This window comes from Meleagris gallopavo, chromosome 12 (assembly GCF_000146605.3).
Source record: "Meleagris gallopavo isolate NT-WF06-2002-E0010 breed Aviagen turkey brand Nicholas breeding stock chromosome 12, Turkey_5.1, whole genome shotgun sequence".
Classification (NCBI taxonomy): domain Eukaryota; kingdom Metazoa; phylum Chordata; class Aves; order Galliformes; family Phasianidae; genus Meleagris; species Meleagris gallopavo.
In genome coordinates this window covers 7,486,557-7,505,120 of record NC_015022.2, presented here as the reverse complement: position 1 = coordinate 7,505,120, position 18,564 = coordinate 7,486,557, and the positions used below count along the sequence as shown (strand labels likewise).

General features: G+C 37.9%; 1 protein-coding gene across 2 annotated transcripts; it reads right to left on the bottom strand.

The window, feature by feature from the left end:
• Nucleotides 1-18,523, bottom strand: LOC100538487 (TBC1 domain family member 2B-like). Of its 2 annotated transcripts, XM_031555292.1 has the most exons (11): nucleotides 18,268-18,523; nucleotides 15,628-15,785; nucleotides 14,457-14,683; nucleotides 13,092-13,484; nucleotides 11,735-11,845; nucleotides 10,856-11,049; nucleotides 9,707-10,201; nucleotides 7,993-8,110; nucleotides 7,138-7,323; nucleotides 5,741-5,862; nucleotides 1-2,841 (listed from the first exon to the last, which is right to left on the bottom strand). In XM_031555292.1, exons 2-11 carry the CDS (start codon nucleotides 15,776-15,778, stop codon nucleotides 2,646-2,648), a joined length of 2,193 nt encoding a protein of 730 aa, XP_031411152.1. In that variant the 5' UTR covers nucleotides 15,779-15,785; nucleotides 18,268-18,523; the 3' UTR covers nucleotides 1-2,645. The 2 variants fall into 2 exon arrangements, with proteins under 2 accessions (XP_031411152.1, XP_031411151.1); XM_031555291.1 differs by lacking the exon at nucleotides 18,268-18,523 and having other exon boundaries at nucleotides 15,628-18,241.
• Between the last annotated feature and the right edge of the window lie 41 nt (nucleotides 18,524-18,564).

Below are 18,564 nucleotides of genomic sequence, written 5' to 3'. Positions count from 1 at the left end.
TTGACATTTTAACTAAGCATTCTTAACCAAATGAACTTGCTTGGCTCTTCGGTAAATGAACACCAACTCACTTTATAATACTAACACCAACTCATTTCAATAACTAACAAAATACCTAGAGACAACATGATTTGCATCATTTCCTACTATTCAGGTAGGAGATTCACATAACGGAATAAGAAACAGAGCTACTTTGTTCCACCACACAATCCATTAACAATTTGTATAAAGAATCACAATAATACAATTTATAGTTCAGCACAAATGTAAAAAAGAAGTGACCCTGCAATATTGCAGGTCACGTTTTGTCATCTGCAGAACCTCCTGAACAGTTCTCTAAAGTTAGATTTAGCTTCACAGCCCGAAGACTTCAACGAATTCTGCATGAAAATGTCTTAAGCTATAGAACCAGTTCCTAGTGCAGACACGCATCTAAAGTCTTCACCTCTGCATTTCAACTGTTGCCACTAGAAGGAAGATCTTCAGCTTAGAAAAGATTTCATTTACCACACAAAAATAAGATGAAAAGAGAAAAAAAAATACTGGACATTACAGACTCATTTAGAGACCAGCTCTTTCCAAAAACGGTATAAGTAGAAAATTAGAAAAGCTGGTCCCGTTTTTCTATTCAAATACTGATTGTAAGTAAAAAGAATACAGTACATGCAATAATAATATGAAAAAACCCGGCCTAACAAATTCAAGTAAACAACCAAGAGTAACTAGGAAAAAAGAAAACCTACCCCTTACAATAGACAAGACAAGGTAGGGGTCATTTTAGAAGACACATGACATACAAGTCAAGATGATTCTACCACGTGCCCTCACTGGCAAGGATTTGTTGGCTAATTTGTAGTTATGTAGGAAGAGGCATACATGATCTGTCAAAGTAAAACCTGCAAGTTACGTTCACCTTGTTGATTAAATATTTCCCTCCCAGATAAACTGACTAACAATATGTTTAGAGAAGGCTATAAATACATTCACAAGGAAAAAAAAAGTGCTGTGAAACAGATGCAAAATTTCTCCCCAGACACGTTAAACTTTTTAGAATCATTACAGGAGGACACCTGCCAGAGAAATCCCACCCGCTCTCAGGAAACTGAAAGAGATGAAGCAGAAGCTTCATGCACTTGGACTGCTCCTGACCACTGGTTTTTGGTTTGTTTTGCCAATTAACCACTCCTTCCCAGAGCTGACCAATTTGCTGACTAGTGTTTGAATGTTAGTTTTATCACGACCTATCCTGAGCCAACATCTATGCCAATCTAACATTACTAAGATTCAACAGCTCAAGAAAGAGCACTGCAGGAGTACAGAGAAAAGCCAATTAAAAAACAAACAACAAAACACACCAGAATAATCCACACACCTAAACAGGAACTCTTCCTCATTGTCAGAACTGTTTAAGAATACAGCTAGTGATGAAATGAGAAAGAATGGCCTCCGGTCACATTTTCACAGCTGCTCCAAATCCTTCTTAAGAGCTGTCTTAAAGCAGGAGCACACAATGCTCACAGAAAACTGGAGCAGATTAAGAAAATATTGCATTTTTCTGCTGGAAAAAGGTCTTAAATTTGTATGCGCGTGCTGTGGCCTTTAGGGTTCTTTGATTAACACTTGTTTTTTGAATGCTATCTTTACCACTATTACAGGTTAGTTATGTGTTCATGCAGAAAGAATGCTGTGTCTCTTTTTAAAGATCATGACTCTGTCCTACTTTAAGACCTAAACAGAATGATTTAAATTCAAAATAATGAAAAAAAATGCTAATTCAGTATTAAAAGATACTCCTGCAGAAAGCTCTCTTCTTCTTCCCTAGTAGTTGGCTTTTGGTTGTGGCTTTGTTTTTTGAGAGATAACAACCACAAAAAAGAGAATAGAAATCAAACTGAACAGAATTTGTTCAATTAAATCTTTTGTAATAACATTACTCTTCAGCAACACACCTGCTCAGAAAAGCATACATGATATTTGATATCACTCTGTAGTAGTATACATTGAACATTCAATGACAAATAAGGACTTATCTTACACTTAAGTACTTAAAGTCTTCTGTTGGATGATCCATTTCATGTCACTTCAGGAAAAGATAAAGGAACGTAAAAGTCCTTCTCATGCTTCAAGCCGTTCTTTTCTAGTTGTGACCAAAAATGGGCTTTTTTTTTTTTTTTCCCACGGACAAAAAAATAAAAGCCATTTATTAAGCCAACCTGAAACTGAAAAATGTCTTCCCACATTGAACTCGCACTATAAAAAAACATGATTACAATCACACAAATGCAGAAGCCTGGCAATGAACATAGTAAACACCATGCAGACTTTTCTTACTATTGTTTCACATATAGACAACTAAAAATGTGCTGCAGGAAAACAACTGTCAACAGTTTCAGCAAATTCAGCTACTTGACTAAATGAAGAAATACAATAAGTGCCCTACATACAATTCCATGAACATAAACGTAAACAAAAGTGTTTGGCCTCCATAAAACAACACGTTTCTGAAAGTGCTGGGGCTTGGAAATCTGTCCTGCATATTTCCGAAAGCAATTAGTTTACATTCTGGTTGATAGGATTAATAAGAAGTTTTGGACGTTAACTCACTTGGGTCACGGATCCCAAAGAAAAGTTTATGTTGAGAAGTTTCAACTATCCTCCTCATCATCACTAATAAGGTCTCTTTTTTCTACGCAGGTCTCTCGTTCACGCAGGAAATCCTCACGAATGGCTTCAAGTTCATTGAGCTCAAGACGCACCTTCTCCAGGTGATAGGTCCTCCGGTTCCTGATCTGACGTAATGGAAAAGGATTCAGGTCTCCAAAAGCAATGCCAGTCAGCTTCCTGCAAGATTATGCAGCATAAGAAGATAATCATTCACATTTAGAATCTTTTAAGATCAGTTTTGTACTTCATTTGTATCCGTACTGAGCATATAACTGCCATCTCTGGTTTCCTTCACACACCTGACAGATCTCAGATGTTATCAGTATTGAAAGAAAATTCAGGAAAGCACTCAGTTTTAAAGTTACTTCAGGTGTTAAAGTGTTCTCAAATGCTCATCAGTTCTCAAAGCCACCTGCAAACTCTATGCAGTTCTACAGCAATTATAACACTGAACAGATGTAAGATTGGCTAATCAGAACTTCATCATCTGGGCTGAATATAAAGCACACCTTGTCACTCAATTATAGGCTGGAAAGCTCATTCAATCCCAGGACAGTCTGCTCTCAAGCTATCCAAGATAAAGAAACAGTGAAGGAGATCTAATGAAGCCTGGGACAGCACAGATCAAAACAGTAATAGCACAAAACATGTTTAAGCCAAACTGTGATACATCTCAGGAGTTACTCTTGCTGCTGCAGAGATCTCTGAGTTACCATCAGTCAAGCCTCACATGAAAATGTCCACCTCTTTGTGTGTCATGCCATCTCATCCCATCATTCAGTCCCAGAAAACTACTAACTAAACTGCCTAATCAGTCCAAATAGAGTTAACTTGGTTACTACTGTTGATCTGCAAATAAACAAGTTCTCAGTACTTACTGAGGGAAAAAAGAAGAGCTGGTATTTCACTTACTCTAATTTAACCACCAGCAAAACTTTAATACTAAGAAAACTTGGAGAGTTTAAGAGTAGGCTCCCCCTAGGCCCGTGTTTCTCAGTAAGCAAGAACTACTTCTCACTATCTCTGAATAGAATGTACTCAACAGCTTGCCTGCCTTCTCAACGTGCTAAGGAACAACATGCAGTTGTAGAAAACCTAGGCAGATGCACAGCCTGTGATGCCCTATCACCTTCAGTATGGTCACACACATTTTTGTGCATAGTTTTCTCCATTAGAGACCTTAAACTTAGAAACTCCATGTAAAATGATTTTCTAACTCATTGAGAACATCCATTAATTCTACATATAATACGTATAATTCTTCCTGAATTTCAGGCCTACCGTACTATTTTTTGTCCATCCCAGTATCAGACAATTCTACATGTTTCTGTACAGTTTGAACTGTGATGCTGTAAAACTTGTACAAGAAATGGTAGAATAACAAACCAGGTGGTTTGAGTCATGCCTTATTTTACAATAAGATTATACAAATCAGTTCAGACAAGTTTATATCCCCTAGATGGCACCACAGCACCACACCATCTTCTTTCAACAACTTAAAATCCCAAGAAGTTACACATTTACAGACTGACGTAGAGCGTATTTGTACCATAAACACTTCTGATGCACTGAATTCTGCCCTTACCCAAATCTGCCAGAGATTAGAACAGGGAAGGATTACTTCAACTTAGTAATACCACAATGAGATCTCTCATAGCAACATTAAAAATACTTTAAATATGACATTTTAACACACATATTTTAGAGAGATATATCATTAAGTTCTATACATAGTTGTATGAGGAAAGGAGAGCCAAATCTGAAGCTGATTAAACATCTAAACATGGCTTCCTCCTTCTCACACCTTTTCCAACTTAAGTTTCTCATGGTGCTGCTCCAGTACACATTATACACATATTCTTAAAATATCAGAGGGTAAAAATAAAAATAAAAAAGCAGTTTCATTTATTGCTTTAAGAAAAAAAGAAGAGCACATGCTCCCTCCTCCCAAAGCCAAGCACATATTTGTCACTTCCAGATTTGGAATCATGGTCAATATTTTGATAGTCACCAATGCCTGAGTACAGTGACTGCTCAGCATTTTTCACACCAGAGGGTGAATACTAACAGAAAGCACCACACTACTTCTTGCAGGTGTTCCAGCAGAGAAAGCAGGAGTTCTTAATCCAGACTTTCACCATTTAAACCAGGTGGAGAACATTTTCCCTGCATCAGTCCCTGCAATCACTTTTAAGGATAAAATACAATTACTAGCTTCAATTTGTTTCGAGAAAATAGCTCCAGCAAATAGTAAATAATTCTTGGAATAGGAGTTCAAGTGTAAGCCTAATTATGTATGGAATTTATTACTGCAAAAACAAACAGCTCAGATTCTAATATATTAATTTTGTACAGAATTCAGAATCAGTCTGTCCCAATACCTATGTCACATATACTTTCAGACATTAAATCAGTTCCAGCATAACTTTTCAATTTAATCTGCTGCTCTGTAGTCTCGAAACCAGGAACTAAAAATGTTCAACCCTCATTTACATTCACCTTAGATTCCGTGCAAAGATCGAGATATAGCAGAGTATTTAACATGTATTTCATCTCTGCTTCAAACTACGTGCTTAAAATTAGCTGAAGTTACATGGCATTAGCCTACACATTAGTGCTTCTTAATTGATTTACTTCTGGTAGAACCCAGCTCATGTTTTTAAATACTTTTACAATAAATAAAAACCTGTCCTTTGTACAACATTTTCTGACTTGAGTTGTGTCCATAACGCAAGGTGAGAAATTTTGCCTATATATAAACTTCCTAAATTTTTCTACCATGCTACACCTGCTAAACAATACCTAAGCTGGCAAAGTAATCACAATCATTCCCAAGAAAAACTACCATCCACCACTTCTAATTTTGCCTCCTCTCATTTTTGCAGCATGAAACAGTCATTCACACATTGTCTTAATGAGATGCTAGATCAACTACTCATGAGAAATCTTAGTCATTAGCTGTCTCTCCAGTTCTCTGTATCAAAATTAAGACATAGATTAAATAAATAAATTACACAACAAACTTGTTCCATGCCCCACCACAAGCCTTTTGGTTGCACAGGTGTGAGTTACCCACCTAGCATCAACTACGGTACGCGTGAAATATCGAAGGTACTTGAAAATGGACATTGAGTCTTGCAATTTTAAGATTTCTTCTTCCTTGTACTTAAAAAATGCCAGGGCAAATCTGAATATTACCTGAATAAAAAAAAAAAGAAAAGAACATTGAGAGCATTCTGTTATTTGAAACAACCCTTCTCATTGCTATCTATTACAAACTCAAAAGAAAAGTGTTACTTCTCCTACAGCCTGCATTTGAACTAACTGTCCATACTTGCCTGTCTCTCTTCCCTGCCATTCCATCCCTCATTTTCAAAAGCTGCCAAAGAACTTCTGTAAGTAGGCTGTAACCAATACAGGCTGTTCTGGAGTTCAACCCAAAATACAACATTGGGTTTACAGTATACAGACTTTCTGAAGTTTTGATTTCCTCATTCACTTGTAGACCAAAGACTGCTAAACACACCTATAAAGTTGCTTCACATGTAAAATCAAGTCTTGTCTATTATCTAACAGCTGCCATTTTCACAGCATGTAGGGGGACTGGTGCCAGAAGAAGTTGATATCAATTTGTCAACCAAATTAGGCCTAAGGTGAAAAAGCATTACTTCATTCCAGAAAGACTTCCTAAGTTTGGAACTGAAGGCCTGGCTGCCTTCACAAAACGCCATGGTGCTTCAAACCTATTTGAATAAACACTCAACCCAAATCCCTGCATCTAACTGCATCTTAGAGCACTCAGACGAAGTCAACAGTAAGAAACACGCATATTTGTCTACTTATTTGATGTATCTGCTGCTGTATCCAACATCTGCTTTGATGCTATTACTGTGTTTGAATCCCACAATCTACCTGCACTGATTTTATTTCAGTGCAATTCCACAAGCATAAAATATGTAAAAGTTGTTACAACCTCACTCTCTTAATTTGTGCTCGGAGCTCAGACAGTCATTGTTGGTCAACAGTAATTTAGATGTCTGCAGAAATAAAGCAAATAGCTGCTGCAAAGAAAGCCTGATCATTAGCATTTGCTTACAACTCATTTTTACATCTTTTCAATAGTTCCAACTTACTCCTCCTTCACTTCAGTTTTCACAGAAACTCCCATTTTCACATAATTCCCATAAACTGATAACCAGTACTATCTATGGTTTTGTTCCTCAGTGGTAAAAAGCAGTAGGTGGGCAAAGGAAACTCTGCATTTAGAATCCCTCCATGTGTCTCAAATTGAACTTGCAAAACTTAGGAAAGAAAGCATTTTGACTATTTATGCACATTTCCTCCCTTCTTCCTACCAGTGATTGTAACCAACAGGATTCCTGTGAAACCACCATCTTTCACACCCTGTTCTTGGTAACAGGACAGTACCTTGTCACTACACAGCAACTGAAAAACCCAGCTTGTTCAGCTCACCTTTGGTCCCTCATACAGGAATGAGTCCCATATCTTGAAAAGGATGTCACTAACCACGCTGTCCACAAATACCACAAGAAACCAGTTGAAAGTTATAAGAGTATAGTCAACTTTGTACTGTTCAAAATGAGCATGCAGACGTGGAAGTTTCTCACTCATTAAATCCTTGAACACTCGCTGATCAACCTAAAAGAGTAGACATATATGATGTTACTGATGCTATATTTATCAACATACATGTCAATCAACACAGGGCCAGTTTTTCAAGAGCTCAACAGGAGCCCCATGACAATCTAAGCTATTTCCACGCAGTCCATACACTGCTGTATGTACACTGCTGATGCAACTTTTTGCATCTTAATCCACCTCATCTCTCAGCAGATTTCTCACACACACGTTGTGTTCCTACCATAGGGCACTGTGCTGTGTTGGCACATAAGCACAAGAGCAGAGAACAAGCTAGCAGAGACGGAGGAAGGAGGAAGCAAGTGGAGCACCAGAGAAGGTACACCAATTGGAAGCAGAGGAGCACTACAGTATACATGCTGCTCACAGTACTACTACACTACATAGTATTCTCACCCCCAAATCTCTCAGAAAGCCCACAGCTCCCTCCTAGTTCTAAGGAAAGAAACAATCAGTTTAGCTGACAATTAAAAGACGGGCTACAAACAGGAGCTCCAAACAAGTTACTGTACAGTCATTTCAATGCTACACTTGGAACTCTTGCCCTTGGTGCCTAGAACTCACTTTTCAACTCATCACATCTCCCCTAGAAGGGGCACCAAACAGTTCTAGAACAACTTCTGACTGGCAGCAGTTTATAGTCAGGTGTTATTTTGATAGAGCACATACCTGAGATCCCAGCAGTGTCTTAGTATAATAATCACGAGGCATAAAGACTTCCACTATTGTTACCAGACACCAAAAAGCATCCTCCTGTTCCAAGTACAGAAGGGCAATTGCTACCAATCTGAAAATAGAGTTTATTTGGAGAAAATCATAATAAACACCACAAAATCCATTAACAACAATTACAATACAGTCTTTCTTTCTGTTCAGCAGACATAAATGAATTAACTGGATTTAATACAGCGTGAGATGAAGCTAGGAGATGTCTTCTCAGCCAAGCCAAGCACTTTTATTCAGCTCAGTAACAGAACTGAGTACTTTTAACCAAGAACTAAAGCAAAGTAAGTAGAAGTCTGGAAGTCCTAAACCTTCTATTCTGATCCTCAGGCTTGAGTTCCTTACTGAAGAAGAGAAGACAGGCAGTCCCTACATTTCACACACAAAACTGATTTGAAATTTAGAACAATCATTTGTAGTAAGTTTACTTCATATCCACCATGCTAAATTTAAGTAATATTTTCATCTTAAGACTTAATGTTCCAAGACTAAACTTTTTCTAAGAATTTCCTAAAGCATTAGAACAAAAGAACTGAAGAAAAGCAGCATCCTTGGTTTCCTGTTTCCAGTGAGTACTATGACAGAAAATAAGAAATCTTTTGTGTTATGGATAGCTGATAATTGTTTGAATATGAAACATTACCTCAAATGTATTTTACCAAGTCAACCTGTGTTACTGCTGCACATGAGAGGAACTGCAACACATATTGCTCCTGATGTTACACAGCTTAACAACATCATCACACACTTCCCAGTCTTAAGAGAATCAAGTAAGGAATTACATATTAATTTGCTTTTAACTTCTTTAAGTATACCCATGAGCTTAATTATTTTTCTTAATTTCTCTTTGTGAAACATCCATAAATTAAAGAAACAGAGGGGAAGAAACAAAGCAAGTGCATCCACTGTCCTACAGTTTGCATGAGTTCTTTGGGGCAATGCTATACAAAAAGTAACAAAGCAGACCAGACAAACAGAGAAATGACTTAAAAGCTCCATGGTTCAACTTGAAAACAGTTCTTTCAAAATAAAGTAAAGAAATACCAAGTCCTAGGGTAGGGAGAGCAGCTTTTAAAATACTTTTCTTTAGGTCTGTAGTGTGCCTGAACCCTTCTCAGTGCAAATCTCAAACAACGCTGCCCTAGATAAAAAGTCTCCTTCTCTAATTCTGGAACAAATCAGCGCATAAGCCAACACCTGTAGAGTTATACCAAGGGGACAACAGCATACCTGTTTCAATTAACGCCTTCTCTCATTACAGATTTCAAAGTACTGAAACTATTTCAGCAAACACGAATTGCAGTGACACTATGCTTCAAATATTTCTTAGCTTTGTAATACCAGAATTGTCCATCCAGTGATTACTGCAACTTTAACTGAAGACATCCTACATTGAAGTAGCACATTTTCAATCAGTTAATACCAGTTCCAATTCTTTTGATTCTTTCTTTCTGATTTCTACAAATTTTGTGATCCGATTCTTCTTTTTTGTTTGTTGAAAAAAATGGCATTAGTTTTTAAAATATTGCAAATTATGAACGTAGAAACCACAGAGAAAACTGCTGTCCAAAAGCCTCTTCCTATGTATGTGATTTGAAACTGCACAGTTAAGGAGTACTTTCATCCCACACTGGTAACTTCAGGTTCACAAAAACCTTACCTGTTGAGCCCTTGGCAATATCCTATATCAGGATTTCTCCACGAAAAGGCCAGCAGCACATTTCGCAGCTTCTGGATCCCTTCGGATGTGGGAGAAGAATAATGTTTGTTGTTTGGCAAAGTTCTCAGTAGATCCAACTCGATCTGTTTAGATGCAGGATTTTGTTTTTCTAGGGCGCTCTGAAGCAAGGTTTGGAAGTACTCAGGAACAGTGCTGTCCTTGAATTTTTTAACATGGAGATTGACACACCACTTCCACACCTTGGAGCGATGCTCGTGTGGAATTCCAGATCGAATAAGATTCTTCAGTTCTGCACAGCGCATCATCTCTCTATTCATTGTACTTGCAAGATAATTTTCCCATTTTACCCCTGTGGAGATCTCCCGGTTTTCACTGAGAGAAAGAGATCTCAGGTCCAAAGCTCGAGATTTTGCTACTAATTTCTCTTCCTCATCATCCTCTGGGACCGTCTGGAAACCATATATATCATATTCACTGAAAGGGAGGGAAAGAAAGCAAAAAACAAACATAAAACAGCTCCTAAAGGTGCGTTCAGCAGTCCCAAAACTCCCAAATTCCTACCCTACTGTTACTTATTTATAATACCTCTCACGCCACTTCCCCAAGTTTTAAGAAGTTTTAATGAACAGCTATTATTTGAATATTTTCTAAGGTGTACCTCTTATTTAATATTTTAAAATCCAAAACTAAAAAAGTTCTGTTCCCATATTGCAATATACAGCACTACACAGATTAAGTGATTTAAGAACAGGGTCAAGTCCAAATGAGTTCATCCCTTCAGCAGCTATACAATAGTCGAGTCTAAATTTCATACCTTATCTCAAATTAAGAATAGAGTTTATTTATGTGTCGAAAGGGATTTCAAAGATTACCTTCTTATTTGTGACTGAAAATATGTTAAAAGTCCCAAATCCTGCAAATACACCCCTGCTTGTCTGTTCCCTAGTGTTAGAACCAGGCCCACTAGTCAAGATGCAACCATTTTCTGAGGTACAATATGTGATCCATGTAAGTGCAAGATGCTCTAGCTGCCAATGACAGTACTTCCTTTATTACTACAAATGATAATGACATGATCACAAAATAATTTTCATTCCTCCTCATAAACATTTCTTTTAGTAAAATTACCTGACCAGGTGTGGTTTGAAAAATGCTTGTTCTGGCTGTTCACTGGTTTCTGCTTTCAAGGCATCTTCTAGTAACTGGGTGATAACTTCACGAGCAGGGCTCTGCTCCTCAGAGCAAACAGGAGTTTTCACTTCTTGAAGCAAGATCAAGTATTTACTTTCTATCTGACAGAGTTTGGCTTCCAAGCTAGTGTACTGCAGGGAACAACACGTAGTATTTAAGGCATGTCTTCAGGAATTCAGTTTGTCCTACATATCTTTTAAAATAATCTGTTTGTTTACATGTTGCTTAGAAACTTTTAATTCAAGAACAGTCATGGCTTCCCAAGAAACAGAAGCACATCCTACCAAACCTTAGCTACAGGTATCCTGCCTTAGCTATGGACACATACATGCTTTCTTAGCTCTAGGTAATGGAAAACTTTGTCATTTACATGCAGCTTCTCCACACTCAAATTCTGCTTTACAGAAACAGACTTCCAAAGTTATGTTTATGTAACATATTGATCCTTCATGCTCTGAAGGAGAAAGCTCTACTTGGTGATGTATCACCAAAACAAAACATGTCAAACACAATCATTCTTTCATATGTATTCTGCTTCTGCCATGATTGAAGTTACTGCTACTGTTTTTAGAAATGCATGTGCTTGTATGCATAAGTTATTAAAATATGCACTTCTTAATACTGTTTTCAAGTCCATCACATTTTTCAAGAATCCATTCCAAAAGATTGGTCTGTAAATCTTGATTCTGTCGCTTTAACACATTTGAACTGTTTCATTTCTGTTACACGGTTATGTTTCTGGAGAAGATTTACAACTAACTTTTTGAAAACTGCTTTAGACATCACCAAAATGAGAACATGCTTTGTGAGTCTGACCTTTGCCTGCCATTCTCTTTCTCTTGCTTCTGCATTTCTTCGTAGAGCAGAAAGTTCCAAAATCTCCTTATTTAAAAATTTATTCTGGGTCTTATAACCCTGAAGACTGTCCTGTTGATAAAAGAAAGCAAACTGGATTTTTAATAAAGGTATCTTAAAGATATCAAATGCCTGCCAGAGAAAGCATACCTCAAAACAAAGATCAAGCAGCTACTAATAGGTACACTAATAGCTACCAAAATCATTAGGATCAAATCAGGTTTTATCTTTAGTTTTCACAGAAGCCAAACACACAAGGCTAGATGTGAGCATGGAGCCTTGCACAACAGAAGGCAGCTGGTGACTGCTTGCGGTCAAGAGGCAGGAGCAGCCCTGCCATGCTGCCCCTCTGGGCAGGAGAACAGCAACATGCACATTGAGCATGCCAAGGGGTCATGGTGCTGCGTGTCAGCCAGAAGCACATGCAGTAGAAGAAATAGGGGCAAACAACCCTGGGGTTTTGGTTACCCTCACCAACCCTCAATAAAAGAACAAGTTTGACGTCTGCCTTCACGTAGAAATATAAAATGGTAACAATAAGAAATCCTCAGCTAATCCACATGGCTCCAGGCTACAAATACTACCTATGAAACTTGTGGCTATGGGATGAAGGACCATCTCAACACTGTGCAGTATCTGAAAGCTCTGCTTCCTCCTAATACCACTGATTTCTACAGTTTCCATTTTGTTTTTTTAAAATTTCCCAGGCTCATACACAGGAAGTAAGTCTTTTATGTACTTTATGCCTCATATTCCAAATGATTTGGAACTTTAACCTATTTGGAACAGAACATTTACCCAAAGGCAAGTAAGCACATTAAAGCAAAATGAGTAACTTGAGTAACTCCATTAAGAACCTCTGATACATTCATTGAGGTTGGCTGGAGGAATAAAGTGCATGGGTAACACCATTAGCAGTGCAGGTTCTTATGCTCTTCTCTTTTGCCCTCTCACATACCACATGCTCTTTATTTCCTCCCTTTTGATTCTTTTTGATGGTTTTCCTCCATGCTAGTATTTTCCTCTTACCCTTACTTCTTTTTTCCTGCTCCTTTGATTCTCACATCACTCCTCCTCCACACCAATGATTAATTACCAAAGTATGAGACATTGTACTACAGCTGTACAGACCAGCTCAAAGCATAGAAGTTGCCAGACAACAGTTCAAAGCGTAGATTCCAAGCAGAGAAAGCCTCAGGTGATGAGCATCTTGGAGAAATGCTGAAGTGAACTCCCCAAACAATACAGCAGACTAGCAAGTAGTTTGTATAGGCAGCAGAGATTTCCCTATCCATCAAGACAGAGACATTGCTCTTACTTTTAGCCTGTCCAGTTCCTGTAGTTCCTTATTAACACAAGTGGCCACAGGAGAATTTACTGATCCACTTGGGGAGGATGAATTGTCCTCACATTCGCTGAGTTGGCGGGACAGTTTCATGATCACTTCATCTTTAGCTTGAATCGTTTCCATCAGCATGCCCAGCTGCTCATTGAGTTCTCCGACTTTACATTTCAGATTCTTTACTTCCTGTTGAAGACTATCTTTTTCCAAATTTAACTTTTCAAGCTGGTTGTTGAGACCCAAAATCTGGTCATCTTTTTGGTGCAACAGCTCTAATTTGTCTTTGGGAACTCCTTCACAAAGACGGCTTGCAAAGTATTTGTCATATTGGGAAGATCGGACTGTTTGCTGCAGAAGGCGCACAAGTTCCTGAGAATAAAAACAGCAGCAACAAAACAAAATGAATTGGGAAAAAACAAACAAACAAACAAACAGAAAGCTGTAGAATTTATAACAACTCAGAAATTTAATACCAAGCAGGAGAAACCTTTGAGATGTTCAGGTTCTAGGAGGTTTAACTATAGTACAGATATGGGAAAGATAACTAAAAGCTCGCTTCTCTACCACAGATGATTCAGAGAAGATATGAAGGAGGAAAAAAAAAAGCATGTGCTACTTGGCTAAATAGACAGTTTTGGCAGGTTTGTTTAGAAATACCTTGAACAAAACTAAGTAATTAAGTCATTTGCCACTAGGGAAAAAAGGGAACCTCTGTGGTCTTCACAAAAGACAGGACTGACACCTTGCAACTTTTTAATGTTTTGTTACTTTGTTTTTTTTTTTGTTTTTTAATATACCCAATATTTCTACCATTTCTGTCCTCCATCCCATCATTAAAATTAAAAGTATGAGCATTGTTGTCCAGGGGAACACTCAGATCCAGAACCATTACAACATGTATTCACTTCCAGGAAAGATGCTCACAGATCCACAGCTATACACACATAAAAGTAGTTATGCTGAAAACCCTGCTTGCATCCTTGTTGGCATGAAATCCTGCTAAGTCTTTCAAAAAAAATAACAAGTTTTCTGTACACACGATCTGATTATCTGCCAGGATCTTCCTAGACTCTGCGAAAACTACCTTCAGAGAGTAAGAGACATAAATAAAACAAGTTAGTGAACACTGTACAAATCACAGATTTGTTCAGAGATCTAATCTTCAACAGATGTAAAATTCGGTCCTTATTTAGAGCTTTCTGTAAACAAAGGTTCATTCAGCACCATTATTTTCTAACAACCAACTAGCTCTTTATGTATTTAGATGGCCACAAAGGGTAAGCTAACAATTACCAGCCAGATTCATTTGCATCTGAGCACTTTGTCTGAAAGCTTAATTACCTTTTGGCTCAGAAGATCTTTCTTCAGCTTTTCCAACTCTTCTTGCTGGCTCTGATACTTCAATTGCAGCTCAGAGACTAGTTTGTTGCCATTACCAGAATACCACTCTGTTGGAGAAGAGTCACTGCTGTTCCGGTTTTTGCTTGATCCAATCATGTCTTTCAAAGGGCGTCTCGTTTTTTGTGGAATGCGGCCAAAATCAAATGGAAAAGCTGAACTAGTCAGTCCTGCACAAAAGAATTCCTTCTAGTTCAGTTCACTTAATTAAAAGGCATTCCTAAGCATTCAAATTTCCTTTAAAAATATTTTCATTGAAATTAGACTCTTAACTACATTTAAATAGCTCAATACAACAGTGTTAAACTGCTTTCCCAGTTGCTTCCTTCAGTAGGAAGAATACATAACTCACTCTCCCAACTCAGAACAATTTCACTCAAATATATATTTGTGAAATAAAACATGAACAGAACTTTGCTTTATTACAGAAAATAAAAGGCACTCCCAACTCTAGCAAACTTAAATAATTATCTGCTTAGAAGTAATCACAGCACATTGTTCTTTTAAGATGCATCCAGTGTAGTTTCACCTCTCTTTACAGAACCACACAAGAATTATTGGAGAGAAATATGTTTTCTAACAGATGAAATCAACTGGATTTCCTTAAGAGCTGAAGTGCCCCTAAGGAGCTGTACACACACCCTCACAACAAGACCCCAAACACTGGCAACACACAAGAACCAGTTGCAATATTCATAAACTACCAGTGCACCTATGCCCCTTTTCCCCACTCCATCAGCAGGTCAGTATCATAAAGGTGTGTTAGAGTCTAAAAGTCAATCTACTTCAACGTGTGACAGAAATTAGTAACCGAAAGCCCCAACTTATCCCTTCATCCTGCAATTCTGCACCCCACGTGACAGAAGCAGAGAAAGTAACGTTCAAGGAGCCTGAAACAACGGGAAATGAGTTCCTGTGTGTTCTGTTCTATCTGAATGGCTGGAAACTCCCAAATACATCATACCAAAATTACTTTTAAAGTACTTCAAAAAGCCCTGGATATGGTTGTGAAGAAATGACAAGTTTTCACTTATTTTCTGGAGATACAGATATCACAGTGAACTACACGAAAGGAGGAAAGGCATGAGCTCCTCTCCCTTCCTCCCACGTCTACCTTTATTTCCTTCTGGCAGGTGCTTCCTCTTTTCTTCCAGGGCCATAGAGTCCTCCAGGTCTTTCGGGGTTGCATCCAGCAGCTCCCACTCTTCACTTGTATAAAATACGCTCCTGCGATTTTCATTATTTCCTTTTCTTAAAGAGGACATGGAATTCCTGTGAAAAACACAGCAGAAAAAGAGGCAAAGATTTCTCTACTGTGTATTCATTTCATAAAGTGGTTTTTCAAGACAATCATTGCTGTTGAAACAATGCAAATGATAAATAAGCCCAGAGACATAACCAAAACCAAATAAAGGCTCAAAGCAAACAAAGCATGTCCTATTACACAACACCTGCTACCAACTGCGGTACATTTCAAGACAGAAGAATTTTTTTTTTTACTTTAAGTTAATATTTTGGAAAGATCTTTTCAATCATCTTCTGTTCTACCCTTGTTATGGCAGAGAGAAAAAAAGATGAATTAATGATTTAGAAGCAGCATCTCTTTTATCAATTGGTTATTTCAGCTCAGAATTTTAGGAAAATGGCCAAGTATTAAACAGACCAGCATGCAATCAAATGCATGTATGTTATCGTATCATATTCTGTATTAACATCAAACTCAGGATCATCCAAGGGACCTGCTGCTGTAGCTGCTGATGACAGACTCCTTAGAAGTTTTTCCTTCCTGAGGTGGAACGTTGCCAACTCATCTGCAAGAACATTTCAGATTCAACCTCTAAATTCCAAACAAATAATTCTATATAAAGAACAATTTTTTTCACAAACAAGATGAGATTCCCCTACCCAGCTTCCCCCACAACAATCATGCTGTCAGAAATGTCCCCAATAATGTATGATCCATAGTATTAGCACTGCAGAGCATCATCATGTCTTTCTTCAATTAAAGAGGATTCCACAGCAATCCACACGAACCAGCCTAGTGTTTTAGATAAAAAGCCAGAAAGAGATATGTTTGGTATCTTCATGTTTGATACACAGCTGTTAGAGTCAGAAGCCCACAAAGATGCCTTCACTTTGCCAGCCCCATTCTCTCTTCCTACTGTGCAAGATGTAGGCAGAAAGCAAGCTGCACTGCACCTCTCTGATCAGCTTGTGATCCAGACCCACCTTGATCAAATGACAAATATCTTGCCAGGCTGAAAACGAAGTCTAGGCTAATCATTACACATTCCTACAGTCTGGTTAACTGATTAACTACCAAGTACAAGTCAAAAAATAATTATTAGTTATTAATAAAATTATTTTAACAACAAATTTGAAGAAGTGACAGATACTGAGTTAAACAACACCTTTAATCTTCTTCCAGCCTTCTTAGCAAAAAAGATCACAATTTCTGTTAGGGGCAAGGATTCCCTTTTTATTGTTTACAGTCAATAGATCAAATTAAGTGATGATCAACATATCACTCAGGGCACCTTCAATTATAATCAGTTGGCATCTCTCCAGCTATTCTCTGAAGAGCGCTTACAGTGCAAGCCCCCAGCTGCCTCTTCTGCTCTTGGTCAGCTTCTGTATACAAAACATGTCCAAACACCACTTTTGAAAGAAGTTTGAAGAATCACAAGAAACAAGTCATATGACTCCCAGGAAACCTTCAAAAACTGCTGTTACACCCAGGAATAATCACAGCTGAAGCCGAATTTAGTAAAGCTCTGGCACAGCTTCTGGCACAGTACCAAACTGGCACAGCTTCATTGTGTGCTATTAGATTAAAGCTATTTGAATTTACAATAAAAAACCACACATTTATGTTCCTGTGCACAGTATGACAAGTATAATCTATTTAAAACTTGAACATACGATCTACTGATTCTGTATTTCTAAATGTTTGGTTATAAGTTGTATTTTCTGATTATACAACTTGAGGTTATTAGAGTTCAGTATACTTTCAATTCTGTATTTTACACCAACAAGAGATGCAAGAAAGTGAGAGCTTTAAGATGAAAAAATGCAGAGTTGAATGTTTGTGTATGCCAATTAGTACTTGAAAAAAACATTTTTAAAAAGAAGAAAACAACCATTCAGCTTTAGGTACTGTAACTATACATACAGCTTAACTCAAAGACACATTTCTCACCTTCTTCCAATTATTAGTTTATTGCTGCTACTTAGGATGTGAATGCTATAGCAATAGCTTCCCAAGCAAACACATCATAAATGCACTCAGGAGCAAAGGTAAGTCTGTCAGTAAGACACATAATAGGTACTTAAGTACACCCTCCTAGCAATGTAGGAAACTGGCTGTATCAGAGATGCCTCAATTCATTCTCTTACACTGGGGATGAAACCAGTCACTATCAATAGCATACACACATCTTCTGAAGGGGATTGGACAAAAAACAATAAAAAAAAAAACCAAAAGAAACAAACGATGCAGTATGAAAAAGCTCCAGTGGCATTTTCTGACATACTTATTTCCATAGATCTGCATGGACTCCAAACTGTGAGGATCACAGCCATACAGAAAAAGGCCAACTCTTTGATGTTGTGCTAGAACATCTGCTGGGCCACTGCCATGATGAGCAACTCCCTCCAAGAAAGGGCTTCCCAACCCGACGTCTGCTGACAGCCTTTCTGTTGTGTTAAAAAGAAACAGCACAACACACCAACCAGGCAACACTGAAAAGCTTACCCTGACACTGCCCTTCTAGCTAGACTTCCTCAAAGAATATCTGCAATTCAGAAAAAAACAAAATCAAGAAGAAAGTTTCAAAATACCAGACATACTCTTAAAATTATCCTATCTAGCAGAAATTGCTTCATGGAATTTTCCTTGTATTGTGACCAAATTTAAAGTTCTACCACGGCAAGTGTCTATGCAAACCCAAGCAGCCACACAAGACTACAAACTGAAACACTGAAGCAGGTCAGATAGTGACAGGTCATCTTTACTAGAACTTAAATGGTGGTCTATACAACCACTTAAAAT

Coding starts and splice junctions, on each gene's coding strand:
- LOC100538487 (XM_031555292.1), bottom strand. CDS start 15,778: ATGTCCTCTTTAAGAAAAGGAAATAATGAAAATCGCAGGAGCGTATTT. Junction 10,202..10,855: donor TTCAAACCACACCTGGTCAG/GTAATTTTACTA, acceptor CCTCCCTTTCAG/TGAATATGATATATATGGTT. Junction 5,863..7,137: donor TCCTGTATGAGGGACCAAAG/GTGAGCTGAACA, acceptor TTTTTTATTCAG/GTAATATTCAGATTTGCCCT.